General features: G+C 40.7%; 1 protein-coding gene and 1 long non-coding RNA gene across 3 annotated transcripts in view; one reads left to right on the top strand and one right to left on the bottom strand.

Moving 5' to 3' along the window:
- LOC138741371 (transcription factor HIVEP3-like) overlaps positions 1–21,310 on the bottom strand; it is a 63,058-nt gene that overhangs the window by 14,996 nt on the left and 26,752 nt on the right. For both annotated transcript variants that reach the window (XM_069895332.1, XM_069895333.1), the window contains exons 3-4: positions 15,922–16,097; positions 1,349–1,447 (exon numbers count right to left, since the gene is read on the bottom strand). In XM_069895332.1, the coding sequence (XP_069751433.1) occupies positions 1,349–1,447; positions 15,922–16,097 (275 nt within the window). The remainder of the gene's footprint in view (positions 1–1,348; positions 1,448–15,921; positions 16,098–21,310) is intronic.
- LOC138741372 (uncharacterized) lies at positions 5,120–7,202 on the top strand. Its single transcript, XR_011343474.1, has 3 exons — positions 5,120–5,217; positions 5,329–5,475; positions 7,099–7,202. It is a non-coding gene; the product is annotated as an uncharacterized lncRNA (long non-coding RNA).

Raw genomic sequence — 21,310 nt, 5'->3', positions numbered from 1 at the left:
TATTCCTCTCAAATAATTCAATAATGTCACAGAAAAGAACCAGAAACTCTGTCTTCTGACGTTGTACCTCAGAAGGATTGTAAAACATCAACTTCAGTTTGACCCCAAATTAAGATCTGTCCATGGCAAATACATCTTTGAAATTATGATTCCCTGTCGCTATGTTGACACGGAGGGATTAAAACTCTACCAGAAATCCAAAATAAATAACTCACCAGTTATTTACCAATTAAAAAAAAACTAACCAGATTGCATGCAAAGATCAATTCTCCTGGTTTTTTTTACACTGCAATCCCCAGTCATGACAGGATGTGTCATCTCATCAACCAACACCAGCATTTGTTCAAAAGCACTTGAAACATGTCTGGCAGATAGGGTAATTTCTGGGACAGGATGAAACACATATTACATCAGATATTCTGCAAGTGCAAACGCACTCAGTAAAATGATTCGCGTAACAGAAAGGTGACGATCATTCTGAGAGCTGACTTCAGATGTAGGTGGCCAATCATTGCAATTTTGACACATTACTAATGATGAGGTCAAGCAAGAATTGCTACTTTGGATAGTTCACACGCATGAAAAACTATCTTCTGCTCTGGGAAATTATTAGCCATTCTGCAAAATAAACGTTTTAATTTAATTTTAATTTAATTTAGACATACAACACTGTAACAGATCCTTCCAGCCCACAAGCTCATGCCAAATGCAGAGATATTCCAGAATCAACAAAAATGCCCTGCATCATTAACTTAGCAAAACATCATAAGATTATTTTCAATTATAATTTGCTATTGAATCAGATGTAGCCAAAAGACATAGTATTTCTTTCTCTTTCAGATAAGAATTTACTTTCTTCTTGGCTGATTATCTCCATGAGTGGATCAGAATCTAATACTGTCCGTTTATACTCCAGTGAAGTGCCTTGTAATGCTTTACCATTTTATATGTTAAAATAGATTCTTGTGGGGCATCTTGATATTTCTCTTTTTACCTATGGACTGAAGAGTTTTCCCAACTGCTTCTCCAACGAAGTCTCTAAAGAGTAAACTTAAATCCATTAGAAATATTAAAATAAGATCATTTTTGAAAGCGGATTTACAGTGGTCTCCTTGCTTTCCTGATGCATGCTGTGTCAGCATACTGCAAAATGCAATCTTGCAAACCTCCATTTAATCTTAATGCAGGAAAGAGTGGAGCTTTGCAATACATTCTGCATGTGTCAAGTCACGCACTTTCACCCTGCTGATATTGCACAGGCAAAGAACCCAATGCCTCAGCTAATAAAATCCCACAAGCCCATTAATGATTCCTGCTGGGCTTAAATGATGCAATGTGCTCAATGTACCTTCTTCAGATTCCACGTCTTCCATTAATGCAACAGTCACTCCCATCTCCTGGCACTTTTTACTGTGAGCCTTTGACTTCATGTGCTTCGTCAAGTTCCCTAAAGAACACAAAGAGTGATGAGTCCAGCTGCGTTGTTGCAATAAATTATGTCTTGTCCTGCTCAGCTATCGCTTGGCTGAAAATGGGCATTCCCTGCTCAATTAACGCTCCAATGAAGCTAATCTAATTCCTTGGGCAATATACTCCCACAATTTCATAAATCAATGCAGTGATGTGGCTCTCCATGCCTGGATAAAGGCATTGATCTATAACCACAGCAGTGTTGTGATTTAGTGACCAAATTGCTGCAACCTCTGTCCCCCTCTCTGTTTATTTATTTTACAGCAGTAATTTAATGACTGCTGAAGTTTCCAAATGATAACTTGTGGGCGTGCAAACTCATTTGGGTCCTTAACTCATTTGCATCTTCAATAACGTTTACCCTGTGCATTGGCTCATGGAAAAGGAGTCCATTCAGCCACATGGCCTCACCTTTGATTCTCGTCCTTTGCATGGATCATCTTATTACTGGCAGGAAAGGTGAGAAAATGCAGCATAGTTTGCCTTTTCAAACCCCAGGACATCCCATTTTCTTTCACAGCAATATTTGTAAAAAGGAGGTCACTTGTAATATGGGAAAGACAGCAGCCAGTTTAGACACAGCAAGATTCCACCAGCAGTAATAAAACAATGGCCATATTATCGGATCTTTCAGTGAGAATGAACATAGTGCAGGGCAAAGAGTAGAAGAATTCCCAAACATCTTCCAAATGGTGTCATGGAATCGATTATCAAGGAAATGATGGTAGTGGGCTTTGAAAATGAAGTTTCTCCATGGTTTTCTAAAAGGAAATCAAGTTTAATAAATTTGCAAAGAGGATTTTTTTTAAGGTTTGAATGAGAAAAATCAAAACTTTACTTTCAGAAGGCCATCAATAAGGTATCAAACAAGAGATTATTCAATAAAGTGCATGATTTGGGGAGTAATTGGCTGGCATGAACAGATGATTGCTCAACAGGTAGAAAACAAAGCTGGAATAAATGGTCACTTTCAAGGGTCAAAACAGAGGTGCGTGTGGTACCGTGGCCTAGTTGTGCGTAATCTGGATCGATAATCATGTTGAATCTATCCATATTTTCTGATAACGCAGCTGGATGGCAGCGAGGAGTAACATGCAGGCACAGCTAGAAATGTGAAAGGCAAAAGATACATTGCCATTTCTTGCAAGAGGACCCGAGGGATGATCCCAACCACATCTTGCTCCAATTACACAAAGCCTAGTGTTTTATATCTGGAATACTGCCTGGTCTCCATTCCGTAGAACGATATACTTTAAAAGCAGTGCCGTCTGGACACTCCAAACAGGTATGGGCTGAACACAGGCAACTAGCACTAGCTTAGTCACACAACGTGGACTGGTTGGGCCAAAGTGCTTGCTTCTGTGCTGTAACCCTGCTCTGACCTGACATTTCTGGGAAGATTAAATCAGATTGGGCCTGCACCCTCTTGCTTTAAGAATCAGAGGTGATGTCATTGAAACAACAATATGGTTACATGGCTTGACAGAGTAGACACACGGTGTCTGGAACTGGGGCCACTGCCTCGAAATAACAAGACAGAGACAAAAATATAAATTTCTTCACCCAGAGAAAAGAGAATCTTTGGATCTTTGCTTCCACATCTCTACCCAAGAGTAGAGGGTGGCAAGGGTCTGTGCAGTGGTTAGTGCAACGCTCTTACGTCACCAGCAATCAGGTCTGGGGTTTGAATCCGGCTCTGTCTCTAAGAAGTTTGTACGTTGTCCCCGTGTCTGCATTGATTTCCTCTGTGTACTCTGATTTCCTCCCATCCTTCAAAACGTATTGAGTTTGTAGATTAATTGGGTGAAATTGGGAAACACGGACTTGTGGGCTGAAAGGGCCTGTTATGTACTAAAAATTATGGCATTAACCTCGACGTCTCTGGTTTCTGCTAACCTACTCACCATTTACCCTCCCTTTCCTTTCCCTTGTCTTTTTTTCCTTAGCTCTCCACAGAACCATCCCTCCTTCACCTGTTTGCTGCTGTGCCCTCCCTCCCTTAATCCACCTATTACCTGCTGCCTTTAGGATCATGCTGCTTCCCCTACCCTTCCCCCCACCATTTTATTCAGGCACCTGCCGAAATGTTTGTCATACCTTGATGAAGGGCTCAAGACTGAAACATTTATTATGTATCTTTATCTTTGCTGTATAAAGTACACTGTTTGACCTGCTGAATTTCTCCAGCGTTGGATTTTTGCTTCAACCACGGTGTCTGTAGACTTTCGTGTTTTACTACCATGCTGTATGTATGTCTAAATGTCCACATTCAAAAGAATGGGAGGTTTCAGGATATTAAGGATTACGGTGTTAGCAAAGGAAAGTGGCTCAGGGGCAAAAACTCTAACTTGATCTTACTGAATGCTGGAGCAGGCAGGAGGGGCCAAATGGCCTGTTTCTTCTCATTGTTCCATGACATGGGTTGGAATGATATTTTGAAAATGGTTAAGATGTGCAGACACCAGAGATACTGGAGATTGAGATTACTGGTAAGTATTTGAACATGCAATAGCATGGATCTCCCAGTGGCCAGCTATTTCAATTCACCGTCCCATTCCCCATGTCTGTCCATGGTCTCATGCACTGCCAGACTGAAACCACACTTCCATCTGGGCAGCCTCCAACTGGACAGCATTAACATCGATTTCTCTGGTCTCTGTTAAGAAACCCTCCTTCTTCTCTATCTCCTTTGCTCTATTTCTGTCTCTCTTTCTCTGTTTCCTTTCACAGAGCCAAAATCAATTCTCACCTTGTCGTATCCAATTAACACCTTTTTGTTTGTTCTTCTAGACTCCTCATCCTTCCATCCCCCCCCCCCCCCATCTTTATTTTGATGCCTTCCTGCTTTTTGGTGATACCTTGAAGAAGAGCTCAGTCCCAAAACATCAGTAATATATCTTTACCTCCTCTGGATGCTGAGACCAGCTGAGTTCCTCTAGCATTTACTGTGTGTCTTTACTTCGTTACTGAATCCCAAGTTTAGACTCATTCCAGGTGATTTCAAGTTTATTTTCAAGAAATGCACAGTTGGAGAGCCCTCGTTGATTTAATTCTCATACCAGCAGAAGTCAAGTGTCTGCTGCAGAATGCCCACTGCTACAGTACAACTCCGATTATCTTAAATCCGATTATCCAAAATCCTCAGTTATCCAAAATATTTTAGACCCGGAAGTGACGTCTGTTCAGCTCCGAAAATGTTTTCAGATCATTGAGGATTTAAGAAAAATAAGAAATCCTCAGTTATCTGAAATTTATTTTTGGAGCCGAACTAATGCCACAGGTTGAGAATTAAACATTATTTAATGCTTTAAAACCTTTTGTTGTTGTTTAATTACTGTTACAAGTGATTGGCTGTTGCTATTGAGCTATTTAAAAAAAATGACCAATTATCTGAAAATATCATTTATCCAAAATAGGCCCAGTCCTGACCATTTTGCATAATTGGAGTTGTACTGTACTTCCCATTGAAGAAATCAAGATCAATGGGTTTCATTCTTAGTATGAAGAAACAGTGGGCTGGGTTGGCAGACATTATTCTAGCAAAATGCCAGCAAGTTTGTGATTGCAGGATAAGCATATGCAGTCAGAGATGGTCCAAACTGGCTCACACTCACTTACTGGCTTTGTTTTCCTGCTGCAACATGGGAGAATGAAATTGTGTCAGCTTTTTCTTTGCTGCTTATGTGAGAGATTCATTGAAACAGCCTGCATGTAAAATAATTGAGATAGTGGCGGCAAGTGACAAGGGTAATGCTGGTAATCATAGATGTTTGCCATTACTTAAGTGCTTTATAATGTTTGTCTTTTGCATTTAAAAAAAGAGTTCTAACTTTTTTTGATTGCTTGTAAACATTTCAGGAAAACGCAATGCTTTTGGCATCAACTAGGAATCAAGTGTGCCTCAACCAGCTATTCAGTTTTTTAGCCAGTTTCATGCTGGGCTTGTTCCATTTTGGGATCCTACATGATGTCATTAAGTCACAGAAGACCTAACTACTGCTAAGGGTAAGCAGAACTGCCTACTTTCTGCACTCAGTTAATGCCAGTGGATCCACAAAAGCTGATACAGCAAACCATGTTATTTGGAATTCAAGCAATCAGCAAAAAAAAAATTGCAGCAAATAAATAGGTGAAAAAAATACTCATTTTAAAATGGTGTGCCTTGCCCGTTAGTTTGCCAATCACCATCTCAAACTTGGGAAAATCTCAAATGGGAAAATTCACTTATCCAGCATCTACCAATCCCCACATTTGATGGATACCAGAGTTTTTATTATGTTATACAGCAAGTGAGACAAAGCAGTAGGAAGATTAAACATAAGATTAGCCATAATAGCACTTGTTCAGCAAATACAGCAAAAGTGGTTGAGAGGCTTCTTTCAGCACTTTCTAATTTTTGTGACCCAGCACAACAATACTGGTTTTTCAATACAATCAGAATAATCTCAAGCCAGGTTTACCACATGTCGGCACTCGTGAGGAAAAAATAGCTCTGACCTGAAAGATTTTTTGATTTGCTCAATTCCATTATCTCTTCCTTTGTCAGGAGAAATGAACACCCCTTGTTTTAATAAAACTTCCCTTCAAAATGCTAAAAAGAAAGGGGATTGGCATTGCCTAATTTTAGATTGTATTATTGGGCAGTTAATATTAGATATATTAATTTTTCACCATAAGGACAGACAGGATGTTGCTAGCTGGATTAATTTGGAAATTGATTCTACCAAGAAGTATTCCCTCATTTTGATAGATGGAGTTCCATTATCCTTTTCTGCTTCTAAATTAACTGATAATTTTGTTGTTAAACATACATTGAGGATCTGGTTTCAATTTAAAAATCATTCTGGATGCAATAGATTTTTATTAGTCTGTCCACTTTTAGCTAATTCCCTTTTTAAACCTTCAGCATAAGAATTTGGTTTTTGTCAATTGGTCCGAGTTTCGATTCCAATCTTTCCAAGATCTCTTTACTGACCAAAATAAAAATAATATTGAAAACATTTGGCCTATTTTGAATAATTATTTTCTAAATTTAAAATACCTAAACATTTTTTTAAAGATATTTACAGATTAAGAGCTTTTTAAATTCTTTAGTATTAAAACTCCCTTAAGATTTGGAATAAAAGATGATGAGAAGATTTATAATCTTAAACCAAATACTAAAAAGTTGTTATTAGTTCTCTATGAGTTATTACTGATGTTTAATGGTAATTCCCTGGACAAGACTAAGAAAAGATGGGAGCAAGATTTTCAACAAGAATTTTCTGACGCTACATGGGATTCTATCTTGAAATTGGTTAATTTATCTTCTCTATGCGCCCGATGTTCATTATTGCAATTAAGGTAGTACATCGAGCTTACTTTTCTAAAGTTCAATTGGCTAAATTTTGTTCTAATTTCTCATCAAAATATGATAGGTGTAAGATTGAAGGTACATTATTTCATATGTTTGGGTCATGTTCCTTGCTTTCTAATTATTGGGAAAGTATCTTCTGTACCTGATCTTTAGTTCTTAATATTAATTTGGCTCCTAAACCTTTTCTTGACTATTTGGAATAAGTAAGTCAGCTGATTTAAAATTGTCTGGCTACATTCTCATGTGGCTGCCTTTGCTCTCTTTATTGCCAGAAGAGCTACACTTATGAGATGGAAGGATCCTGTCCCTCCTGCACATATTCTTTGATTATCTGATTTGACGGCATGCTTGACTCTGGGGAACAAAAAAATTAGATGCTCTACTAATGCAATAAACCTTAATTTTCTAAATTTATGGAGTCCTTTCCTTAATTATTTTCAGAATTTACAAAATTTTTGGATCCCATTTTTTAGTTTGGTTGTCCTTTCTTTCATGCATTAATAGAACATACATGTTTAATCATAACTTCACAAGGGAAGGGTTAGATTATTCATTTTTGTTTTATATACATTTGTTTTTGTCTCTTTCATAGGTTGTTTACAGCTATTTGTTAATATATATTTACTTTGTTGAATATATACACGCACATATATATGTGTATATATACACATACATATGTGTATACACACATATATGTGTATACACACATATGTATACACACACACACACACACATATATACGCACACACACACATATATACATACACACACACACACACACATATGTATATATATATATACATACACACACACACACACACACACACACACACACATATATATATATGAAAAAACAATAGAAATATGGAAATATAAAGATTAGCTCGAGTTTCCCTCTCTGCACACTGATCAACTTGTCAAAAGTCACATTGATAATCTCTGCTTTTGTTTTGAGAAAATGTCAGTCTTTCTAACTGGGGAGGGGAAAGATGGACAACCAGAACACACAGCTGTGATATCTCTATCACCTCCAGAATCCCCCCAGTATAGTTCCCTGCTCAAACCGAGATCATTAAATTAGTTTTCAACTCCAGGCTGTGACCATAGCCCTGGGCTCCAAGAACATCTAATTTGAGACTGTCAGTGTTAATTTAATTTGTGGCCAACAGTGTGATTAAAAGGGTCTTCTTGCCTTCCTTGTTGAATCCAAGTCAGTCTCCAATCTGAATAACAACTGTTCGTTTACCTGGTTTGAGGATGATAGGGAAAAATGTAAAGTAGTTTCTGGTGGAAAATTACATTCAGCTATAATCTCCACTTAAAATGTAATTATAATTGAGATAATATGAAAAGTTAGAAACTGAAATACAAATTGTGCCTGAGCAGGTATATTAAAAGTTTTTTTTTGCTTCTCAATCTGGAGTGATTGAATGAACAGAGAAGCAATCACACAAGCAGGTAAACCTTCAATATAATCTTCAAGAGTGCGGCTAAACTAGGTGCAGTGTGCGGAAGAAAGTTGAGGGAGCAACAATTGATCCTGCCTGGAATTCAGTGTGCAGAAAGACACACGCACGTACAAATGCGCAGAAGGACACGTTCAAACGCCCACACTAGCAAACCAGTGTACACGTGCAAACCAAATGACCATAGCTGCACATATCAAACCCACTTTCATAAATAGATAGAACCTGCACCTACATAAAACGTGATCAGTGTGTACTTACTTGTAAACTATGTGCATAAAATTCAGAGGGGAAACAGAATCCAGAGATGCAAAATGCATACATGTCCATTCATACTCGTATTCTGATGAATATAATCAAACACACATGCACATGTCGGAGTGAGAATGACATGATAATACAATTGAAATCGCATTCCTATTTTCAAATTGTATCCAAGTGAATGAGACCATGCATGGGATAAATATACATACATTATAAACACTTCTTCTGTAACAAATGCTACCTGATTGGTGCATGGCTGCATGCACTATTTCCCCTTTTTTACATTAACAGCTACCAACACACAAGTAGACAAAAGGCCAACTTAAGTTGCTATATCCCCTCGGTGTTTGACTTCAAACACGTGCATATGCCATTAAAGAGACATGTGATCCCTACAAAGTGCAGCTTGTCAGCACTTTGACCTCAGAATGAGGACCTGCTGGGCATGGAAATGTGGGGTGCATATTGCTGAAAGATCTACATCCTTAGCAACCAAATTAATTGAAGCAATATTGAAATCTGGTCCCAAGCTGATCACACAAAAAAAAAACTGTCCAATTCCCTTCCCTCCTCTGCACTTTCCATCTGGGTTAATTTATTATTATTTCAGATTGAAAGCTTGAGAAAAAAATTGTTCAGCGCTTCTGGATTGAAAGGTTGAAGTTGTTTTTAGAGGCACTTTATAAGGAAGGAGCTTAATGCTTATTAAGAGTTAGGCTGTGCTCCATTCTTTTTGCACGGCCCGACCTCCGAACATATTGGCTTGACGCAATCAAATGTGGCGTTACATCACTCTAAAAACAGTAAAACTCCAATTACTGTGTAGAACTGGAGTCACATTTGGAAACTGTGAGAGATTCCCCTCCTCAATCATTTAGGTTTATAGTACAATTCATGATCACTTCCAAAAATATTGGCTTTTTAACTTCTAAGACTAGCTTTAAGTTCTTAAAGAAGCATGGTGAGATGTTAACTTGCATGCTCAACATTATTAGAGTCGAATTTCATATCCAGAAATGTAACAACTCCAACACTATGAACAATTTAGTTTCACTTTTATCACCATTTATCACAGACCATTCAGATGTTGAAATTTTAAACTTGAAGATTTTGCTAACATGGCTGATAACATTACATTGGCCTTGCGATCTAGATGACATCCTCATGAGTTGAGTGCAATTCAACAACCCAATAATTGAAAAGGAGACACTAAAGGCAGCAGATGCTGTAATCTGGAGGAAAAACAAACTGCTGGAGGAGTTCAGCTAGCTCCATCTGCCCATCCACCTATCAGCCCCTGTCATACCCCTTCCCCCTTAACACTGCTTATCTTCCCTCTATACCCTGATGCAGGGTCTTGACCTGAATGTCAACTATCACTTTGTCTCCAAAGCAGTTCCCCTAGCACTTCATATTTTTTGCACCTCACAATTAAAATGCACATTTTAAAAACTCAAGTCTAGTCAGTTTATGCTCTGAAAGATTCCATAAACATGTAATCTGGTTAGGTAGGGTGATCAAGACATAAAAATAAACAGAATGTCAGGAGAAGATTTATGTTCTTCAAAGGAATGCATTAAAACCCTTTAGATATAACCCAAGATGGCAGGTAAAGCTCTGGATTAATCGATCATCCAAAGCATGGCATTTCAGGCAGCAAGATTGTGAATCAAGGTTATGCACATAAATCTCTCAAATGGGTCTCGATTCAGGAACTTCTGACAGCAAGGCAAGCCTCCGTCCCACTAATGTTATCCCAGGGCACAGAGGCAGAAATAAGAATTGAAAGGTCTTCTTAAGGTGTAAATGGTCAAAGGATTAAGAGAGGGTGGAGAGAGGAGGGCAGGGGAGGAAAAGAGGTGATGCAAAGGAGTATAGAAACTTGGAGGACATCTGGAGTGATATGAAAGTAGGTCTCCCAGCTGAAGGTAGCCTCCTATATTTGTAGATGGCCTCGGAGTGTGACCCAAGGCTTAATCTCTCTCGTGATAAGAAATACCTTCAGTGGAATTTGGAATGAGCAATGTTGGCACTGCTCAACTATACCATAAGACAGGAGAAAGTGCAGGTAAATGGCTGGTTAGTATGTCAGACATGAGTGCACACAAACCTGGTCAGTGTGAGTTACAAAGCCTTTGACAATGGGCAAGCTTCCAATGTATTCCTGATGCCATAGGCAAAAAAGGCTCATTCTAGTGTCTCCATCTCACGATTTTTAAATGGCATTCAGAAACTTTCTCAAACGATTGTGTTATTCAAGGTATGGCATATCACGCTCATCTTTGCTCTGCTTCCGAATGCAATAGTGCTCCAACCAGTCTAAATAAGGGGGTGCCCACTTTTAGATGAGCTATTAAACTACCCTCTTCTTCTTTGGCTTGGCTTCGCGGACGAAGATTTATGGAGGGGGTAAATGTCCACGTCAGCTGCAGGCTCGTTTGTGGCTGATAAGTCCGATGCGGGACAGGCAGGCACGGTTGCAGCGGTTGCAAGGGAAAATTGGTGGGTTGGGGTTGGGTGTTGGGTTTTTCCTCCTTTGTCTTTTGTCAGCGAGGTGGGCTCTGCGGTCTTCTTCAAAGGAGGTTGCTGCCCGCTGAACTGTGAGGCGCCAAGATGCACGGTTTGAGGCGAGATCAGCCCACTGGCGGTGGTCAATGGGGCAGGCACCAAGAGATTTCTTTAGGCAGTCCTTGTACCTCTTCTTTGGTGCACCTCTGTCACGGTGGCCAGTGGAGAGCTCGCCATATAACACAATCTTGGGAAGGCGATGGTCTTTGTGAATTAGATTGTTACACATATAATTTTAACCTTGCTTGTAACCCAAATATTATAACATTGATTGTAACACAAACATTATTAATCAGATTGTAGAACAAGTATTATGAATTAGATTGTAGACCATATGTTAACTTGGGAATTTACTAATGTACGGGGGGTTAGCTAGTTTTTTGCTTGGGGGAAAATGGGATGAAACTTGTAAACGGGCAATGGTAACACTTGCGACCAACCATGTTAGTCGGAGAATGCATTCTGCCGTTATCAGCAAAATGGTGATTTTTTATACCCTTGGATACATGCTTAGAACATCATCATATCATTACTTGTCCAATGACTAAAACTGTTGCTATCCTTTCCCTGCTAGCTTCCTGCCTCTCAATCCATCAATGTCTCTCTTATCTTGTAAGTACAAGGATGCATTTACATCTTGTTACAGCCCTGTACATTCCCATCTCATGATGTTTTACCTAACAGGAGTACAAGGACACCTCCCCTTCTTGTTACTGCCCTGTACAGGGTAACTCCCTACACATTCCCATCTCATGATGTTTTACCTTACATCTTCCATTCTGGAGACGTGACCTACCCAGCACAGTTGGATCTTCAGCAAGTTTCCTCCATGCCTTGGCTAATGTCTACTTTTCTATCAACCGTACTACAAACAGATCATCAACAAGGATTACACCGTTATTTGGTGAATCTTGCTGTGTACAAGTTGTGTCCCACATTACAACAGCAGTTACACTGAGGAAGCACTTCACTGAAGTTTAAATATTTTGGAGTGCATCAGGGTTGCGAAATGTCATCACGTAAATGCAAGGCTTTTCTTTCTTGCTCTCACACTTTACTTTGCAACACCTGGCTGTAGGATTGTACTCTGGCACGTCCACAGTAATATGAAAATGGTGGTGTTGCCAGAGCTGCTGTAATGGCAGTATGGTTGCTGGCCTGGACCTAAGAGAGGCCTCCTCCATGGGGTCCTACTGCCAGGTCATGATGCCAAAGCCCTCATACAGGCTTTAAGCAGTGTTTTTTTTTTAAATCTTGAAACTACGGAGGTCTGTGCCCAAGATGGTGGAACCCATTCTTCATAGTGGACCACGACGGATTGTTGGCCGGCAAAGGTAACAGAGCAGGAAAGCAGCCCCTGCCGAGAAGGGAACCTGGGAGATGACCCTACAGGGAAGGATACCACAGCTGTGGACCAGCAAGGAGCTGGCAGCTCGGACTGCGTGTGACTGGCCCATGGGAACCAGGTATCACGATTCGAGAGGGTACCGAGGGCAAGGATGGATCCTAGGCATGACTGTATAAGAGGTTCGGATCTGAGACCTCAATTTCGTCGATGGATCAAACAGGAGGCCGTGCAGCTGGAGGAAAATCTACGGACACTTGGTGATACTAAAGGGCTTCCATTTTGCATCTCATTCTCTTACTGTTGGGGGCACCAGTAGTGATGCCTCTTTGTACGCTTTGACAACAGGCAAAAGTTGACGAGTTTGGTAATATCATTACACTTTGTGCATTAGTCCATGACAATAAAGGAATCTTGAACATGGGCATATGGATCAACCACCTGTGATTCTAGGGGAAACCATTCCTGCAGTAGCTAAGATGGAAACTTGCAGTGATGTTGTTATATAATGTCAAAGATTTGCACTCATTTCTGAGAATCCACAGATCAATGGGGACTGGTAGTTTTTTCTGGATTTACTACCCAGAAGGTGAACAGAACTGCCAAAGAAAATGATTGCTGGAGAAAAGGGCAGGTGGGCCTCGCAGTTAACAAAAACAGTACAAAATACCTTGTGTTCGAACAGGAAGCTCCTTCAGGTTAAAGACAAAATTCCCTGAAACATCTGTTTGGGTCTCGCTTCGAGCCTGCCAAGTATTCCAAAAAGGACTATCAACTGGAAACTCAATATTTACTTTCCAAAATATATTCTGAGATTTTCAAGTTATTGCTTTACTCTACCATACAGTTTCCCGCGTGCGTGCTCTGGAACACAAACCTCAGAGGCAAGCAGCTCTGCTCACAGTGTGGGATGGAGGGGCTGTCATCGATGGAAACACAGGGATGGAATAGGCTTTTTTTGCCTCTCAAGTCTGTCCTGATATTTGAGAACATAATTGCCATGGCTGGTGTGCATCTTTGCTCATCTGCCACAGACGGCAGGATCAAAGCCTGAATCAGGCAATGTGCTTCAATGGGGAAAGTGGGTTGTATGCAAAGGCAATGGTTTAAATGGGAAGCACTCTCATTTACAGCCCAGAAGATTCAAGTTCAAATCCACTCTGTGGTCTATCAAATAACCCATGCATCCATTTCAGAATCGGAGTTTTACAGCAGGGAAAAAGGCCCTTTGGCTGAGTGCTGTTGGAGTTGTTATCTTAGATTCGACTCCAAGAAAGAACAGGGGAGTTCCAACAGAGATTGTGGTGAGTATATACTCATCAACCAACATCACTAACTGGGCTCAACTATCTAGCCTTTCCCCCATTACAATTCTCTCCAAAACATGACATGATCTACTGAAAACACAATGCTGGGGAAACTCAGCTGCTCAAACAGCATACTTTATGTAGCAACAGGTAAAGATACATAACCAACGTTTCGGGCTTGAGCCCTTCATTAAGGTCAGGTATCTTGATAAAGGGCTCAGCCCAAAACGTTATGTATGTCTCTGCTATGTATAGTACACTGCTTGATCAGCTGAGTTTCTCCACGATTTTATTTTTACTTCAACCATGGTATCTGTGGACTTTCGTGCTTTACTACACGATCTACCGACTCTCGTTGATACAGTCACCCCCCCCCCCCCCCATTTTAAAAATATGACCTGAAGACAAAACAAAATATGCCTAATTAGCTTCTTGTGGACACCTATTTTAGTGTCTCAGTCAGGAAATGTAAATGAGATCTCTGGGCTGCATCTTCTTCCTTCATCTACTCAAGGTGCTGTCTCAAATCACAGTGCCATTTATACTGAGTCACTCACTCAACCGCATTAGATGCCTAACCACCGTGAGGAGATACCCTGATGCTTTTGTCTTTTTATTTAGCAAACCATGATGAGTGGGCACTGCTGGCAAGGCCAGCTTTTATTGTTCCTCTCTAATTGTCAGGCAGAGCTCACAAGGACAGACACTATCTAGCCAATGACCAGGTATGATTATCAAGTTACCTTCCCTGAACCATATTCATGGACCAAGCAGATGTTTACAACAATCCAAAGGTTTCATGTTCACCATGACTGATGCAAACTTTCTATTCTAGATTCATTTAATTAACTGAATGTAAATTCCCCAAGCTGCCAATGTGGAATTTAATCATTAAACCAGGCCCCTGGATTACTAAGGGCTGCCACACTTCACAACTTTCTGAAGAGAATGGGGTAGAAGGGCAGCATGGTTGGTTGCAGCACCAGCGACCGGGGTTTAAATCCAGCACTGTCTGTAAGGAATTTCTATGTTCTTCTGTGTCTGTGAGGGTTTCCTCCAAGCCCTTTGGTTTCTTCCCACTCTTCAAAAACATACCAGGGTTGTAGGTAATTGGATGTAAATTGGGTGCCATGGGCTGGTACCACGCTATATATCTAAATTAAAAAATTTAAATTATTGCACATCTGCCCATAGGCTTGTCAAATCCCCTCTCAATGGAATTGAGAGCTTTGGAATTTTTTCTGCACCTCCCCACCCCCACCCACCCCCACCATAACCAACATTCTACCCTGCTCTCCTTTACATCCATCCAAAAAAAAACATTCATTTTACAATCCTTTTTTGTTCGATAATCTTCCTGGAAGTCAAATTTGAAACACTGACAGCACTTTGGAATCACATGTGGCCCTGACCAACAGTGGTTCTTCCATGAAAGCTGAATAGAATTCTTAGGAAGCCCACTCTCTATCCTCCGAACTGTGAGACTGAAGCTATTCCTCACACTGTCGCAGCAGAGCACTAAACCTCCTCGTCCCATCACTTAGTTGTGGCTCAGTTGGTTGTTCTCTCAATAAAAACAATCCTGGCTCAAATCCTACTCTGGGGACCCAAGCACAGATCTAGGTGGGCAGATCCTGAATAAAACACCAATGATAGAACTGTCAAGAGGTGTAATCCTTCAGCCAAGGCTTTAAACTGAGGCTTTAATATTAACAATAATTTCCTAGCCTCATCTATAACTAACATTTGCAAAAGTCTATTATTTGACATATTATTATAGTACTTCTGGTAAACAACTGCCTGCAGGAGGTTTCTGTATAAAAGTGGCCCACGTCATTTCATACACCAAACTGTCTCCACAGTTCAAAAATACTTCACTGACTTGTGAAGTAAGTGCCTTGGGACATTCTGAGAAGGAACAGGAACGACACCAAAAGAAAGTAAAAATCCTTTTGTGACTTTCCACCCTCAGCACCTGCTACTACATTAACGGGAACTTGACAACATCTGTGGCTTCATTGCCCCATCACGCATCATGGCACCTCAACAGTGTCGGTCAAAGTGGGTCAGCCATACTGTGGGAGCCCTCAATGGGAGGGGGGAGGGGAAAGTTTCAGGCGATCGAAAGAGGAAAGGCTTTCTCACCTTTGGTTTTGAAGGCAAAGTTACAATAGTTGCAGGCGTATGGCCGGAGGTCTGTGTGTGTGCGGATATGTTTCTTCAGCATGCTGGGTTTCTTGCAGCGAATTCCACATTCCTCGCACACATACTTTCCCCTTCCCCTCCCTCGCACATAAACATAATCTTCGTTGGACTTATACCTACAAAAACAATATACAAAAACACGAGTTAATGAACCTTAGAGTGCACACTCAAATGAGATGAATGACAAGGGGATGGAGAGCTGCAACAGCCAGGAGCCTGGAAACAAAGGACACTTTGGAAGGTCAGGTCCCTTCACACATATTACGTCACCAAAGGTGGAAAATAAGACAATGATGGAAGTTAAGGAATTTGCAGTAACGCAGCACCTGTTTTGAAACTGATCTTGAGTTATATTGCTAAAGGCTGCCCACGCCAAATTGTTCTGTTTATATAAAAGGAAATTTAAAACAGAACCCTCAGCCAACTCAACAGTGACTTCCAAAGTAAATCCTGACGGAGTCCCCTCCTCTCTGTAGAGCTCCACTTGCTCTAAGAAATGAAACAAATATAACGCAAACACTGGAACTGTGAAATGAAAACAGATTGCTGGAAATATTCAGCATTCCAGGCAGGACCTGTAGATAGGAAAACAGAATTAATACGACTTGCGAATGTATTTGCGTCAACAGGGGAGGGGAATGAATCGTGTTTGAGCAAGTACTGAGCCAGTGACAATAGGGTGGAGGAAACAACGGAAGGTCTGGAGGATAATCCATTAAAAGGGATAGAGATGCCCTTTGGAATGTTGCATTGGAAGCTTTTACTTCTGAAGAAAAGCATTGGTGCTGAAACCAACTCCTTTTCCTCTTACATACCAACTTATCTATGGAATGTACTGCAATTCCATTTCTTATGGCTTTTTCCATCCATTTCTTTATGACCATCCTCACTTGCTACTTTATTATAGAGTACATCCTCTGAGAGGATGTTTCTTCTTTCCTGCACAATACTCTGGATCACATAGACCTCTAACTTCCCAAATACCATACCACCCCCATGCATGCCAAAGACAAAAGTCGGAAAGACAAACGCCATATTCCAAACACCACTACCCTAACCAAGACAAACCAAATGCCCACCCAAGTCAAAAACAATTCCTCTTCCCCCCCCCCCAATAACCCCCCCCCCCAAACTAAACATAACCCAAGAAAGATAAAAACGTTCGGGCCCAAGGTCTTCATCTCCTATGGACATTGCGTGACCTGCTGAATTTCTCCACCATTTTTGTGTTTTTTTTATGACAATCACAGTGTCTGCAGACTTCCATATTTCACCCCACAAAGGTAACATCCCCACCCCATAACAAACATAACCCTGGCAAGCAGGCAGAACATAACTCCCTCCAACAAAATTCCTCCATTCCCCCAAACAGAACCAACCAGTGTGCCCCAAACACAATGAGCTTCCCTCACCGAACAGAACTTGTCCTATCCCACACACACACCCTGAGATAGATATCCTCTCAAAGAACCCAATAAACTGAAACTGCATCTGCTTGCTTTTAAAGATGGTGGTGAGAGTGCACAGGTTAGAGAGAAAGTGGTGAGCACAGCCCAGAATTAGTGCACAATACTGTCGCTAACCACAGTGCAGGAGCAGCACCTGTTATTAATTTAACAGCCATGAACTAACATGCCAGGCACTAAATCAGCCTGTGATCTGGGTACAAAAATGCCATAAATCTGCGATGAATGACAGTCCTTTGGCAGCTCTGTGGCACTCCACTTGCCAAGCCTTACACCTCGGTGCCGCTGTTCACACCAGAGTTTATTTTGTCTTTATTCATCTCATAAACTTTAATAAGTGGCTCGCACACAAAAAGAAGAGATTTTGTTTATTCAGACTTTGCTCCCACTCTATGGTACCATAACATTGCACTAATGCACAGAATGATTCACAGATGTTGGGCCTGTCCATTAGCCAATGGGCCAAATTTCATCTGGGGGTGGGTCACTCATTCCCCCTTCCCAAGTCGAGGGCATGCGGGGAAAGTGGGGTGGGGGTGGGGGGGATCTTTCAAGAGCCAAGAAATTCTTAATCATGTAGAAGCACTGTCAATGAAACTAGTGATCGATTCCCCCAAATCATTTCCGTACAGCTTTCAGCCATGGTGCTGTTGAGTAACTGTAACCATCAATCTCTTTCTTGAAATGAATTGAGCTGGTCACAGATGTAACTGCCAAGCTATTTTTCCACTTGGGTTACCGTTCTAATATTTTCATATAATTTGCATCCAGCAAATAAACGCAACGACACAAGTGCCTTTATTTAAACTCAGGGCTGTACAAAGGGGTTTTACAGTGCAGCACACCATCTGTATCTGTTCTCCGTATTTGAGGCAGCCAATTAGATATGCGCCGGCAGACAGTGACTGTTTAATCTGGCAACAGAGTGGCTATTGTCAAATGAGCAGTGAGCATTTTTAACATACTTCACCCTGAACTCTGTTTTGAAGCTCTACTGACCCTTATAAAAAGGGAATTTTAAGAGGGAATTTTAGAACATTAATTGTTCTGCGATATTTATATATTTTAACGAAGGGAAGGGATAAACTCCAGAGAGATGTTAACACGGCCTGCGACATTACAGGCACCAGGCTTCACTCCATCGAGGCGGTGTCTTATAAAAAGCAGCCTCTATCCTCAAAGACCCCCACCACCCAGGGCCATGCCCTCTTTACTCTGCTACCATTGGGAAAAAGGTACAGGAGCCTCAAGACGAGCACTCAATGAACCAAAGACACTGCTTTACTTTTCGTGTACTATTATTTTTATAGTAATGTCATAAGATGGTTATAATATGTATCTTTGCTCTATGTTGGTGCCACAGAACACTGAATTTCATGATTTGTTCAGGACAATAAATTCTGATTCTGAGGTTGGATAATTTTATTGTTCAAAAAAATGTCATTAATTTGCCCAATCTGTTCCTCATTTTATTGACATTTAATTCCATAGAACTGCACAATTCTCCAGTGCCTGATTCAAGATTCCTTTATTATCATGTAATAAATACAGAACAAGTAATATTACACAAAATTGCCTTCTGCCTGCTTTAAGTCTGTCAAAGAGCCGCCATTAGTGATATGGGAACACGTGTAACATTTTCGCAGGTGAGGAGGAACTGATCTACCGGGTTGAATGACACAGGACTGATGCGTGGGGCTGGAGACGGTGGGGAGAAAGGGTGGTGATAAACAGGTCAACCCTGTGGTGTTTTCCCTGCTTAACGCTGACCATAAATCCTTCATCGTAGAAAGTAAAGTGAGATGACAAAGGGATTCAAGCAGGGACACACGGCAGCAGCTACAGGCCATTTTAAGTACCATTTTCTTGTCACATGTATCAATGTGGAATGAGGAAGTTAGTTTTGTGAGCAGTCCAGATAGATATCCCATATATAATACAGCAAATAAAACACAATGCAGAAGCGCAGAGTCGTAGAGCGAGATAACTATTGCACTGCATTCCTTTCCCTTTTATTGTAATACGGGTATTAAATCCTCATAGATTAATATGTGCGTGAGTAGAGAATGTCATTTACAGGTTTATTAGGTTCTACCCTTGCGTCACTCTGGGGATGTAATAGAAATTGGCATCTTACAAGAGGCCCCGAAAGAATGCTGCAAGTCAGGCCAACCATCAATCAAACTGTTACAGCTTCATGGTTCTATCATTCTCTCAGGTCGAATGGGTTCTTGCTTTGCACAAAATGGTTGCCACATTGAGCTGCAGCATGGTGCTGGAACTGAATTTCAATGGGTGAAAATTGCTCTACGATGTTTTAAGTTAATAAAAAAAGTGCCATAAAAATTCAAGTTATTTGATACCAATTCATTAAGTGGTTAGACTCAACAATCCTGGCATGGGCACAATGAAACCTCACAGTCCACAGCGTTAAACATGAACTGGGAAACGACAGCCAGACATAAAGTTTTTGCCCTGGAACAGCTCCAGTTTGGTAGAAGTAGAATTGTTCCCTGAATCTAAAATTAAAAAAAACATGGCAGAATGGATCCACTACATGAAGTGTTGTTACAATGAAAGAAACAATGAAGATTACGGGGATATCATGAACTTAGAGAGCCCTTTTAAAATTTCCATCGTGTTCCTAATGGATAATGACATTAAAATGGATCCCCATTGCTAGACAGAGAAAATAGGAGCTTTTTAAGATAGCTTAATCAAAGAAGTGGATTTAAAGGAGTACCCTACTGAAGGGAGGCAAGAATGGGGAATTTGGGAGGGAATATTGCAATTTCAATCCTTGGTAATAATCGAAGAAGGGGAATTGATGTCCATATTTACATGGCTAGAAAATTCTCGGGTGCTTGGCTGGGATGGCAGAGATGGGGAAGACCTAAACTTAACAATTACATTTTAATTTCCAGCTACCGGGAGAAGGGGAAAGGCAGCAGGACTTTCTGCAGGATTGGACGTGGGCAGTGGGAGCTTGGAAAAATTTATGTTTACAAAGATGGCGAATGATGAAGGTTAGAGATAGGCTGAGCTCAAAGAGGCTCAAAAGGATATGTGGTCTGAAAATCAGCTTGGGTTGCATCGTCTGATCAAATCTGTGGTAGCGACTGGGGAATAGACAAAAAAGTGTCCGGAGGCGAGGGAAAATAGAAAAATGTCTTTAATCTTCAACATTTAAATTAAAAACAACACTTAAACATATACTGTATTGTATACCCTCTGAAAGGAGAAAAGGAGAAGAAAACATTTGCATCAATGAGACCATGATACAGAGTTATTTGGTCAAGGATACACATGCTGTCACATTGAAAGGGTTCTTCAGTTAGTTCCTATGCCTTTCCAAAGTACTGAAACATTTTCTGTTTCATATATCCTTTTGTAGGTCATTCACAATTTTTATTTCACCGTCCATTTGAGCAATGCATTTCCAAATGCTATACAGATATCCCAAGTATAACACAGCAAGTAAAACACAATGCAGAAGTGCAGAGTTGTAGAGAGAGATTAGTTAATACTGCACAAGGCAATAACTATTGCGCTGCATTCCTTTCCCTTTTATTGTAATACAGGTGGTAAATCAACTTATGATGGGGTTATGTTCCAGCCAACCCATTCTAAGTCGAATCGTGTCAAAATGGGCAGTGGGGACCAACACGGGACTGTGTGAAGAGAGTGGACCAGTGGGATCAGTGTGGGGATTGACACAGGGCTGTTGGGAGAGCGGAGCAGTGGAATCAGTGTGGGGACTGATACGGGGCTGTGGGGAGATAATTAACATCATAGCTTAGCCTGACCAAAAATTCAAAGTACAGTACAGATTCTACCATCATAACTTTAAAAAATCGTTAAGT

Source organism: Narcine bancroftii, chromosome 8 (genome assembly GCF_036971445.1).
Source record: "Narcine bancroftii isolate sNarBan1 chromosome 8, sNarBan1.hap1, whole genome shotgun sequence".
Classification (NCBI taxonomy): Eukaryota; Metazoa; Chordata; class Chondrichthyes; order Torpediniformes; family Narcinidae; genus Narcine; species Narcine bancroftii.
This window is presented reverse-complemented; position numbering and strand designations above follow the sequence as displayed.